Source organism: Periplaneta americana, chromosome 5 (assembly GCF_040183065.1).
Source record: "Periplaneta americana isolate PAMFEO1 chromosome 5, P.americana_PAMFEO1_priV1, whole genome shotgun sequence".
In the NCBI taxonomy this organism is placed as follows: Eukaryota; Metazoa; Arthropoda; class Insecta; order Blattodea; family Blattidae; genus Periplaneta; species Periplaneta americana.
In genome coordinates this window covers 41,022,315-41,035,745 of record NC_091121.1, presented here as the reverse complement: position 1 = coordinate 41,035,745, position 13,431 = coordinate 41,022,315, and the positions used below count along the sequence as shown (strand labels likewise).

At 33.1% G+C, this 13,431-nt stretch overlaps 1 protein-coding gene across 6 annotated transcripts in view; it reads right to left on the bottom strand.

Annotated features, from left to right (window-relative positions):
• grh (grainy head) overlaps positions 1 to 13,431 on the bottom strand; it is a 564,970-nt gene that overhangs the window by 101,107 nt on the left and 450,432 nt on the right. For all 6 annotated transcript variants that reach the window (XM_069825497.1, XM_069825500.1, XM_069825496.1 and 3 more), the window contains one exon: positions 4,720 to 4,776. In XM_069825497.1, coding sequence (XP_069681598.1) covers positions 4,720 to 4,776 — 57 coding nt within the window. The remainder of the gene's footprint in view (positions 1 to 4,719; positions 4,777 to 13,431) is intronic.

The window sequence follows — 13,431 nt, the reverse complement described above, 5'->3', positions numbered from 1 at the left end:
GAACATGTTATAAAAAGTGAACACTTGGTATATGACGTTAAAAACCAAAGTTACAACTGTAACGTCATATACCAAGTCTACACACATCGTGGAGGCTTTTGCTATATTCTATTCTCTGTTTTAAGTGATATTACAGTTGTAACTTTGGTTTTTAACGTCATATACCAAGTGTTCACTTTTTATAACATGTTCCATTCGACCTACATGACCTGAAGATGCCAATCAAAATTGGCGAAAACGTTTGTTTTTAAAATCTGTGTAATGTTATATAACATGTTTTATTGTGTTTATGTTAAGTATTGACTGAATAGAACTCATTTTTCAATTAATTTTGTAGCGTGTTTTGGGAAAGCCATTGACTTAAGGGGTTTAGGCACAGCTTACACAGTAAAATTTTTGGAAATATTCAACATTTATTCCCTTCATTATTGTATCTTGTACAATGATGAAAATAAGTATGTGTAAAACACTATCCTTTTGCTATATGAAAAAAAAAATTAAGGTTAAAAAAATATACATTATTTTAAATGGTGGCAATTTATTGTGCAGTGATGAAGCGTTTTCCCCATAACTCATAAACTTGTTAACTTTTTCATGTTCTCTCTCTTTCATTTTTTTTGCTGAAACTCATGTTTACAATATCATGCTCTTTCAACTAAATTCCTTAATAAATAATATTTTTTTTTATTTTGTGTTAGAAGAAAATACTGATACTGTATTTGATCATTTTTTAAATGAATTTATTTTTTATTAGACAATCTATCAAAGGTAGGCTAGAGAAGTGTTCTTGCATCATATTGTAGATGTGTCATGCATAAATACATACAAAAAATTTCATCACAGAATGTTCGATAGTTTTTTCTAGGTATGTGAGAAACGCTTCATTACTGTACAGTGAACTGAATGTTGAAAAAATAATGTAAATAATTTTTTTTAAATCGTAAAAATATTTTTTTTCATATAGCAGAAGGACAGTTTTTTACACATACTATTTTTAATTTTTGTACAAGATACATTAATCGACCCACACCTGTGGAGTAACGGTTAGCGCTTCTAGCCGCGAAACCAGGTGGCCCGGGTTCGATTCCCGATAGGGGCAAGTTACCTGGTTGAGGTTTTTTCCGGGGTTTTCCCTCAAACCAATCTGAGCAAATGATGGGTAACTTTCTGTGTTGGACTCCGGACTGATTTCACCGGCATTATCACCTTCATCTCATTCAGACGCTAAATAACCGAAGATGTTGATAAAGCGTCGTAAAATAACCTACTAAAATTAAAAAAAATTACATTAGGCCTAATGGAGGAATAAAATGTTGAATATTTCCAAAATTTTACTGCTGTGAGCTGTACCTAACTCCTTAAGGAACGAAATTAAAAATATATATATATTAGAACGGCTCCAAAATATAATCACGACTCATTTTTCTGTCAATATTAATTTTTGGATTGATATGCTCATATACATATATTATGAAACAGATTTCTACAGAATTTTACATAATAAAAAAACATTCTTGTGAATATTTAATATGATCGTTCTATCTTCACCGTCAACCTCCGAGTACTTCTTTAATATGTTACATTATTACTATCATTAAAGTGCGTATGATGTTGGCGTTTGAACTTAATGAAATTTACAGCTACGATGGCACCTTCATGAAATAAATTAGTATTATTATTCCAGTGTTTACATGTCTTCAAAAGGAAATGGGAGGACCCTGTAATTTGCGGTTAACCCGAGGCGATGTTATGGTAAGTTACACTGATGAGAACACATGGAAGGAATAACACTAGATTATGCGATATACAGGCTTCAGTTTTATTAAAGTCTCAAATCTTTACATAAGAACCCACATTCCCCTTAAGGTAACCAGAGACCGACACTTGATTCTAGACTTATTCGGGCTTCTGTACAGACAGCATATGGAACAGTGTTTAGCTTATATTTACAGTGCACAATCTTAATGAGTAAAGTGCCTGGATAAATGCTTAATGAATGTAGATTCGATCGTGAGGGGAAACAAAGGATTTTGTTCTCAATGAAACTTCTTGAATTGTTGTGAGACCCTCTCAGTTTTTCTTTAAATGACAGCTGAGGTTTATATCTTACGGGAAATTGAACAAAATTTTAGTTCCTTATTTCTTTGACGAGAAACTTACAGGTGACCGCTATTTGAAATTCTTGCGTGAAGTTCTAATACCATCCCTTGCTGTCTTGTATCCAAATCATGAAGACGCAGTCGTTCCTAATTATTCAATCTGATATCAACAAGATGGCGCTCCCCCTCATTATGCTGTACATGTTCGAGAATATCTGGAAGATGTTTTACACATAGATGGAGCGGAAGAATTACAAAGTGGCCTGCAAGATCACCAGATCTCTCTCCACTTGATTGCTTTTTATGGGGATTTTTTAAATTTAGAGTCTTTGTTACGAGGCCTGCTAATATGGAAGAGTTAAAAATAGGGATCAGGAGAGAATGCAGAGATATACCACCAGCAGTGATTGAAAACGTTCAACAAGAATTCACACTTCGGCTTAGTCACTGCCAGATTGTAAATGGGGAGTATTTTGAATAACACCTTATTAAAAAATTAGGATTAAATTTGTTGCAGTAGTTGTGTAAATTGTGGAGAAAAAACTTTAAACACGCCAACAATGAAACTGTTCCTATAGCAACCAAACGTTTTGTATGAAACAAATGAAACTAAATAAATAACTAAATAAGATACCAATCTTCCAGAAAAAAAAAATGAAAAAATAATATGTTATCATTTTAAAATGTTGTCGATGATATCACATCCTGTACAATAATGGCTGAAAATTGCGTTTCATTGTTGTAAAATTTTCCTTTCGAAACATTAAATTTGACGTGTCCGAGCATTAAAAAATGAGTTAATTTTAGTTTTATTTGCATTATTCCTTACTTATGAAAAACCCTGCGTATATAATATACAACAAACTATTCTAAGAATATATGGAAATATTATAGATGTTCGTCGTGCTGTGTCTGCCAAAGAATGAAATAAATGTCGTGGGCATTACACAAGAAATGAGGATTATGATCCTAGATAAATATAAAAAGAAAGAGAAAATATGCACTGAGAACATAATAATTACGATTTATGGAACTGGCCTACCAATATAATCCGAAAGCTAAGAGTTACAGGACGTCCCATAAAATATAATTATTGTGAAACTGATATACGTCGAAAGCATAATCTTTGTTGGTTTCATGATGTTGATAAATAGGTATAGCAGGAACGTTTAATGAACATATTAAACAAAAGTCACTGAAATGCTATAAAATAATGAGTATGTCCGTTTTATATGTGGTTATAGACTTATATATAAGAATATCGATCTTCAATTCAAGTATATCTATAACAATCCATATGAGAGGAAAAAAATATGTTAGTAATATTAAGGTTAGTATAATCCACATAATCAATTAATCTGTGATATTTCTGTTAACTGTTTGTTCACCATACTGTATATGCTCTAAGCAAATCCAATTTTCTGGTTCCCAATTCTAGCGTTAAGATTTCCTATCGGTATCCGACAGATTTATTAACTTTGTGATTTCTTGTAGGATAGATTACATTATTACAACCTGCATTAATAAGCACAGGACAAATTAGTTGCAGCATATGAGACTGAACAAGACCAGGGTACCTAAAATTTCTCCGTTATATCCTAAGGGGGGGGGGGAACCACTTGTAAGACCAAAAAAAGATGATGGCAGGTCGCAACACCACCTACAGGCCTATATCTCGAAAAGATGATGGTTTTACACTTGAGGGAAGTCTGCTTTATTGCCTTTCATTCATCACAAACCTTAAAGGAAATGCTATTTGTGCTAGATTTTTTTTTTTTATGAATTTCACAAAGATAAGTCAGCTTCGCTCATAGGCTTCTCGGCTGTTTAATTTGTATTCGTTAGATAAAGTTTAAGGAAATTTAAACTGTTATAAAACTATTCAATATTACCTTGTTACGAAACTTTGATTATTATTTTATTTAAAACGAAGGCCGCATGGAAAATATTTAAACGCTATGCTCTATAGAGTGACATTTTAAATAAATATAAATAAGAGGGTACACTGAGGGGTCCACACCTTTGGAGTAACGGTTAGTGCGTCTGGCCGCGACACCATGTGGCCCGGGTTCGAATCCCGGTCGGAGAAAGTTACCTGGTTGAGGTTTTTCCGGGGTTTTCCCTCAATCCAATGTGAGCAAATACTGGGTAGCTATCGGTGCTGGACTCCGGACTCGTTTCATTGGCAGTATCACCTTCATCTCATTCAGACGCTAAATAACCTAAGATGTTGATACAGCGTCGTAAAATAACCTATTAAAAACACACTGAAGGAATTTACAGAAATACTGCCTTGTAAGTTTTCTACAGTTCGCTATTGATTTAATCTTAACAAGGAATTTCAGCGAAATTCTTTGGTAACAATTTTGATAAGGAAATCTGACTTTTCTATGAACTAGAGATGTCGTGAAACCTACTGAAGACCTGGAAGTAATACTTTTCTTTAAGTTCGTGGAATTAATGATTTTTGTTCTTTTACAATGCGGCGGAAAAGCTTGTCACAGCTAGACTATATGAATGTTGCTAATGAGGATATGTCCTCGTATAATTATCAAATTAAAAAGAAACGTTATAATTATTCTCATGTCGTGACTGAAGTATATAAATCATTTATACTTACTTTGACGCCCTTTTGACTGCTAAAGTCTGTGCTGAGACATTGGACCGCTACGTTTATCTGTAAACAGAAGAAAATCACAAGTTTCACAAATGATTTATAATTAAATTCACTCGAATCAAATGTTATCAACAGTGATCTCACTAGAGGTTTTGATTTATCTACAGAAAATCAAAACTCGAGTGGGATTTAATTGACTATTACATAATTAGAAGAAAGTATATAAAGATTAGAAGTAACGAAGTACTCCAATACAATAAAATATTAATTGACTTACGAAAGTATAATTGTCTTCAAATGTATTATTGTACCATCTCAACATTACAAATATTACGCTAGATGGCAGTAGTGTGTTATGATTAGTTTTTTCTTGTTATCAGGTGTGCCAACTATGGAATATTCATTGAACTCTGTGGATGGTTACTATTCAAGAAGGCTTTGTTGATTCAGTTTCATTTTTATTAAAACAGTTGCATTCCACTTCAATTATTCGGATCTCAGTAATCAACGTCACTTGACAGATGATTTTCAATAAATCTTAGTATTAAATGATCTCTGATACGTGGCTATCCATAACATAACCAAAATAATATAAACAAGTGTTAGAAAAGTTTTAATTAGGGATGATGAAATAAACAAGAAAAGTTTTAATTAACAATGATGAAATAAAAAAAACAAACATGAATAATTTTAAAAGTAACAATTATTGAAAGTACAATTTTCAAATTTAAATATTTTAGTGATTGGTGGTTCAGTTGATGTTGGACATGTGCGTAATAGAAGTGGAACTCATTGATGTACCTAGTGTATTCCTCAACTTATTCAGGATTTCCGAATGATGCTCTTCGTTTATTTGTAAATAGGGTTTCAGGGAAGATGCATTACTATGACCAGTGACCTTTATTAATTCTTGTTCTTGAATGCCAATGCGAGTCATATTTGAAACTGCTGTGCGTCGAGTGGTTTGTAATTTTCTGTTTTTTTTTTTTTTTTTTTTTTTTTTTTTTTTTTTTTTTTTTGACGTCCAGACCAGTGCAGTTTGAAATGTTGGCAAACAAAGAAACAAATGCTAGGGTAGTGATAAAAATAAACAAATGCTAGGGAAGCGATAAAATTAAACAAATGCTAGGGACGCGATAAAATTGTGCGATAAGCAGCCATGATTACTTGAAAGACATCCTTTAGTACCGTTTTATTGGTCAAATGTAGTATGACGTAGTAAAAGTGTAATAGTCATCATAATCAGTTTTCAAGGTCTGGGTCGTATTTTTTTTTCCACCAATCAGTATAGAGTCGAGCTAGTTATGCCAGTATAGACTATGGATGGTCTGGATTAAATTCTGTGATATTTCACTTCGCTAAAATGTTCTTTACATTCAGTACCTATTTTTCCTGAAGGAGAAGACAGGCGAAGGATGAAGCTTGCTCCTTCTAATGCCGAGATTGAAAGAACATGGTTGTTCCATCTCTTAGATTTCTGCGTATATCTCTAGAGTGTATTAATTTTTTTCTTTTACAGAGCACAACGCCGCAACCCGGGTATGAAATTTCATGAATATATTCAATATTTGAAGACTTGCTTTACATTTTACGAAAATTGTCGATTTTATATGTAGAATTTTTCGTAGACATATCCTAAGATAAATTATTATCAGTGACATGAGATTCGAAAGATTATTGTCACTATAAATTTGTGAAAATTTCATTGTGGTATTCTGAAGTGGTCGACGACCCAAACAAAACGCAACCTAATCTTCAAGTTGGAGCCATTTTCATCCTACAAGCAAAATAAAAGAAGGCAAAGTTACGACTAAGTACGAGTTCATATTGTCAAAATCCTTTACGACACGCGTTCTTTTGTTACACACCATCTCTATGCACGATATGAGATACGGTCTTGGCCAACTCTATTCTGGCCATTACTTGAGTGGGTGAACACTGTCTCCTCGTTGATAATAAAGTAGGTGGAGAAGTGCCGCATTATGCATTCGTCTCTTGTTATTGAACTTTTTGGGCCTTTATTTATGGGTCATCACACTACTCAACTACTGTAATAGGGAATTCGGACGCAACGCCTCTATATATACACACATGAAAATATCCAATTTCCATCGTTGTTAGGAGGTGAAGGTTGTGTAACTTTCTTTTATTTTTATTGTTCCAGTCTATAAGGAGCTGAAATATATTAGGGTGAGGTCTTTCGCGAGAAATAGTACAGAGTGGTTGAAAAATATGTATCCGGTCTTTGTCCTCCTCATAGTAGATTCAAATTAAGGTAATCTATGCTCCGTTCAAGATCAGAAATGTACGTAATTTGCACTGGAATTCTTTAAGCTAGACCAAATTGTGTGCTCACGTCTTAAGAAGTAATGGTTTGAGTACAAGGATATTCCCTTTATCATATCATATCTAAAGACATAGACTACATTATTTCTAGGTTCAGTGTTCTCAAATGACAAGGTTCTCTTGATAAGAAATAGCCTACTTGTTTCATATTAGAATTTATATATGCAAGTCAAATTGAACGACATTGTGGAGAAAATAACAACACAGGCTTAGAAAAAGGCCACCAAACATACAACGCTTTTCTACATTATAAGCGGATTTTGTCTGATTTTATATGTGTATCTGATAGGATTTTTATTGTTTGAGCGTTTTTTCTTAGTTCTAGCATTTTGTGTATTGCGTCCTCTTTCACAATAACATCCAATTTTGGACATAAAGTAACAGGATGATTAGTCGTTGTGTACGCAATATCAAATAGGCCTAAGTCATTTTGACGTATAATTCACGAACATCAGTTCAAATGCCGCCAAAGCCACAGATGTTGTTTATGTGGCTCTCTGTATTGTCTTACGGGACCAGGTACCGTCTGATCCTACTTCACGACGCACTCACATTGTACTTGTTTAGTATGTAGATTGAACCTAATTCAAAATACAGTAATATATCACTACAATGAAATCCTGGGAACCTCTCAAATTACTTCGTTATAGTGAAATACGTTATTTTTCTAAAGGAAAAAAGCATGATTTTCCATTTACCTTCACTTACTGTACGTCGTAAATACTACATATTTTGGACATAGATCTGGAAAACATCCATGAATAAAATAAATAACTGAATTTGCGTTGCATTGATCGAAAAGAAAATGTGTAAAGAAATGCACAGGAAAAGTAAACATTTAAGTTTTATGAAGCACTTTGTAAGGCAAGAGATGCTATGCTGTTTGAGAAGCCATTTTGTGAGATTAGTTGAGCTGTGGTTGGTAAGAGAAAACTAAATTGATAGAACAAGGAAGCAACTGCAGGAAGAAACTAACATAAAATCAAGAGACATCTACAAGATAATAGACATACCTTAGCTAGATACTGAATAACCACGTGGCCATTATGCAATTGTATTATTATAATAATACTTTCTTACAAATGGCTTTTAAGGAACACGCAGGTTCATTGCCGCCCTCACATAAGCCCGCCATCGGTCCCTATCCTGTGCAAGACTAATCCAGTCTCTATCATCAGTCTATCTATCTAGATATTTAGGCCGAAATACCATATCACGAGTCACAGCGAGGACAATGACAAATATATGTATAGTGAAAAGGTTACTTTATTTTAAGTATATGGGATATGATGGTAGAGACTGGATTAATCTTGCTCAGGATAGGGATGAATGGCGGGTTTATGTGAGGGCGGCAATGGACCTCCGGGTTCCTTAAGTAAGTAAGTAAGTAAGTAAGTAAGTAAGTAAGTAAATAAGTAAGTAAGTAAGTAAGTAATATACTACAGACATTTTCTTCACTCCTACATGAAAAAAACGAAAGAAAAATTTAATCAAAGACTAGAAGACTTTTAGTTACAAATTGCAATGTTTGTACTCGTGATCATAAACCTTGTATCGATTCAACAACGTTGTAAGGGAATACAAAAAGTAAAACAACATTATCAATAAAGAGTGTAACCTTGGAAAAAGATTTTTAATTAACAAATTTATCAAACCTCATTACATCAAAGTATATCTGGAAATCACTTCTACTTAACTAGAAAACCTTATCACTGATAATCCATCGAGAACACTCCTTCAGTCTTGCCCTAACCAATCTCCCCCACCCATAACATCATCTTCATGTGTTAGTAAGCTTTTTCTCTCCACCCACCTCCGCCTCCAAAATCGTGATCATACGTGCTCTGTGTAATTGTAGAGTACTAAATTAACCACGGGAGAAACCATCTTAATGTATATTAAAAATATATATCCACAAAGATTTAGAGTTATGATTGTCTTAAAGAAACTTCATTCAACTTCCATTACTTGTGTAATCTTTATACAGGGTGGTCCTCTCAGAGTTTTAATGTTACCATCAATTAATATACCTACTAAGATGATTTTTTAAATAGAAATTCTCAGCTTAGGCACTAGATATAACATTTATAGCCACGAATTTAACGAATTAGAGTTTGTTTCTTGGAATAAAAGCAGTCATAAGCGGTACATTTTCGCCATACTGATCACATGAAGAGATAACTTTTGCTTGTTCATAGTACTCACAGGAAATGGCTCAACGGGCCAAGTCTCTGAAGACAGATGATGATGACGACGATGACAATGACTGTTGTACATATCTTTAATCACTTAAAAGGGCATTCAAAATATAATATGAAACTTCAATCACAGAGAGAATATTTGAAACGGGCAATTGTTAATGCGGATTATGCATATTGAAATACAAGATTGAGAAAAGCATCATATGTTGTTACAATTTTCTTTACAAAACACTTTAATAGACAATTGCGGTATTGAATACCGGTACATTCTAAAATTAAAATAAAATATCTATGCCAGATTGCAAGAAAACTAACCAATAAATAAATTATTCCATCATCAGGTAACGGATCTCTAAACTTAGTAGGCCACTAAATGATAAACCGTTGGTTAAGTGATATTTAGCGGAGTGTTAGTTATTGTTCCATTAGCCATTAGATTCTGTATTTTGATGAAATCACTTACACGACTTCTACGACGGATGGCACTGTAATATATGTAAAACTGAAGGCAGAATAGCCATACACGTTTTCTTCCATAGCCTAAACTATCTAAACCGATATAACAATTCAATATTGTCATACATTTCTATAATATTAGATCTGGGTGATATTCTAGTTTAGCCCTGAAAAATGGCTACCTAAGAAACATCTGATCGTAATTCATCATTTGCGCTAATAAGCGAGTAAACAAGCGTTTTTTTCTTAAGTGTACAATATATATGTGCGTGTGAGTATGTGCGAGTGTGATGATAATGTACTGTAATTCGTTTTATAACTTATGCTCAAATGCCATTTTATTTTCTAGTTCACTTGAAATAGGTACATAGGATCCAAGCTTTTTTTTATTATTTTCTGAAGCTGGTAATTTATTTACAATCTAATATCAAAGCGTTAGCTCCTTAGATGACCAAATCATATCTATAAGTTAGAGGACTGTCTAGCTAACCATTAAGAGTCGTGAATATATTACAAAATTAATGTACCATTACATTAATACTTAGGCTATAGGACCATTAAGGGTTCAAGTACAAATAAATATATTGTTGCAATCCAGGCATTAGTTATGATTTTAATTTAATCCAAATTATTATATTTATTATTATCATTATAATTATGATTATTATTGTTATTATTATTATTATTATTATTACTATTATTATTACAGTATTTGGTAACATTTGTTTGACTGGACACATTTTTATTCATCATTTAAATTGTGACTAATATGAAAGTGGAGTACGAAGTTTATGGTGTTTCAAAATGTCATCCTAGATTTTTAAACATTTTGTTAAAGACTGGATTGTTCCTCTTGAAGGCGCGACAGATTAGAACTTCAGCTGTTGAAGTTTGTGATGCGAACTGACGAAGGGATAATGGTAACTACTCAATTATACACTTTTATGCCTGTTTTAAGTTAGAATATATTATATAATGTGTCTTGTTTGTGCCATTTTCATTTTAATCTGTGTGTTCTTTTGGAGAATGGGTTGGATCTAATCATAGGTGAGGGGGTGAAACCTACAAAGTAGGACTTGTTTTATACAGCACGTATGGTCAGTAGGTATAGTACATCTGTATTTATAATATTGCTCAATAAAGCCATCTATCTATCTACACAAATATTTTGTTAATCTTATATCGGCTATCGAGAATAATTTGTAAAATATTATTTTACAAAAATGTACCTTTTCTTTTTTTAGTTTGACTTGCAACAGCATTGGTGGTTGAATGCAACATTTGTTTTAACTCTAAGAGTGAATGCTCCTGTTAGCAATTTTGCCTTGAGGAAGTGTGCTTCATTTAAGAATTAGTATATTTATGGTAAATGGTGTTTCGTCCATGACTTAAAGAGATTATGGGCTGTAATTTTCTCCGTTCTTTTGTGAATATTTGCATGTTTTAATAGTGACTTACACGAGAAATATATGTCACAACATTAATTCAAACACTCTGTATAAGACAAAAATCGTTAGAAGATCAAGTCAATACAGTTTAATAGAAGAAATCACAGTTATTAAAAAGAGATCGATTATTAGAGGAAGAGGAATTACGTAAGTATATAATCAGTGGTTTTTTGAAGTGGTGACCCACAAGAAGAGTTTTCTAATAGATACTTGGCATTAAAGGTTTACCTGTGGGGGGTCTTCCAGAAAGATGATACATTAGTCAGTCGTATGCTTCTCTCTCTTTACGAACAGACAACATAGAACACGTAGGATAAACGTGGAGACAGGATGAAAAATGATCCACGGGTCTTCTAGTCTAGTCAATCCATCATTCAAAAGTCCGCATATTATTTTAGAACCTTCCGCCATGTGTACCTTACTAACCCCCACTCCCTTCAGACTCTCTCGTACTTACGGTAGTCATTTTGTTTTTCTTGTACAATGAAAGTGATATGTAGTAGAGATAATCAGACTATCTTCATTTTTTATTTGTAAGGAATAATAAAAAATTAAGTAGAAAAAAAAATAAAGAAACAGCAAACGCTATAGTCAATCATGTGTAACTACGGGTAGTTAATGCATGTGGTAGCCGTGGTAAAAAAGAAGATGGAAATTACGCGGTGCTTTATCTCTTATTATGCATTTTCTAAATACACTCTTTGACAATGATAAATGAATCATCTCGTGCAGCAAGAAGCACAATGGAGAAATATTACTGCCAACTAATTCGCCATTATTTAAACTAATAAACAATAAAGTATATAACTGAAATCATTTCATGGTAATTCTATTGCTATGTAGTATGTTAACTATAATCACTTTCCAGTGATATGCTAACCAGAAGGAGTGACTTTTATTCTCTTTACTATCGTAAATTTAACAGCAATAAGATACTAATAATTCTGCTGATATATTGGCCATGGTATAAATTAAACTTTACATAGATTGTTTAGATATCTGTAAGTGACAAATTGTGTGTCCGTACTTGCGAAATTCCGAAAGAAAACCTGATCTAAGGCTTTTCTGTTCACTAAAAATCTCAATATGTCTATTCAAAATCGATCTGCGGACTGGAGAATCGGGAAATGAAAAATAAGAGAAGATAAAAGGGAAAAGGAAAAAAGAGAAGAACAAGGGAAAAGAGAAGAAATTGTAGAAAAGAAGAATGAAAGAGAAGAGATGCAAAATGAAAAAATAAGTAAGAGTGAAAAAAGATAAGAAGAAGGAATTAGAAGAAAAAGAACACAAGAAGGAGAATTTTACAAGAAAAAGTGAAATGAAAAAGAAGATAACTTAGGAGTAAGAAGAAGAGAACGGAGAATAAAAAAGAGGAGAAGGGATAATGAAAAAGAACAGAAGGAAGAATGAAAAAGAAGAGAAGGGAGAATGAAAAAGAAGAGAAGGGAGAATGAAAAAGAAGAGAAGGGAGAATGAAAAATAAGAGGAAGAAGAATGAAAAAGAAGAGGGAGAATGAAAAAGAACAGAAGGGAGAAAAAAAAGAGGAGAAGGGGTAATGAAAAAGAACAGATGGAAGAATGAAAAAGAAGAGAAACCAGAATGGAAAAGAAGAGAAGGGAGAATGAAAAAGAAGAGAAGGGAGAATGAAAAAGAAGAGAAGGGAGAATGAAAAAGAAGAGGAAGAAGAATGAAAAAGAAGAGAAGGGAGAATGAAAAAGAAGAGGGAGAATGAAAAGGCAGAGAAGGGAGAACGAAAAAGAAGAGGAAGAAGAATGAAAAAGAAGAGAAGGGAGAATGAAAAAGAAGAGAAGGCAGAATGAAAAAAGAGGGAGAATGAAAAGGAAGAGAAGGAAGAATGAAAAAGAAGAGGAAGAAGAATAAAAAAGAAGAGGAAGAAGAATAAAAAAGAAGAGAAGGGAGAATGAAAAAGAAGAGGGAGAATGAAAAGGAAGAGAAGGGAGAATGAAAAAGAAGAGGAAGAAGAATTAATAAGAAGAGAAGGGAGAATCAAAAAGAAGAAAGTAAGAATGAAAAAGAAGAGAAGGGAGAATAAAAAAGAAAAGGGAGAATGAAAAGAAAGAGAAGGGAGAATGAAAAAGAAGAGAAGGCAGAATGAAAAAGAAGATAAGGGAGAATGAAAAAGAAGAGAATGTAGAATAAAAAAGGAGAGGGAGAATGAAAATTAAGAGAAGGGAGAATGAAAAAGAAGAGAAGGCAGAATGAAAAAGAAGATAAGGGAGAATGAAAAAGAAGAGAATGTAGA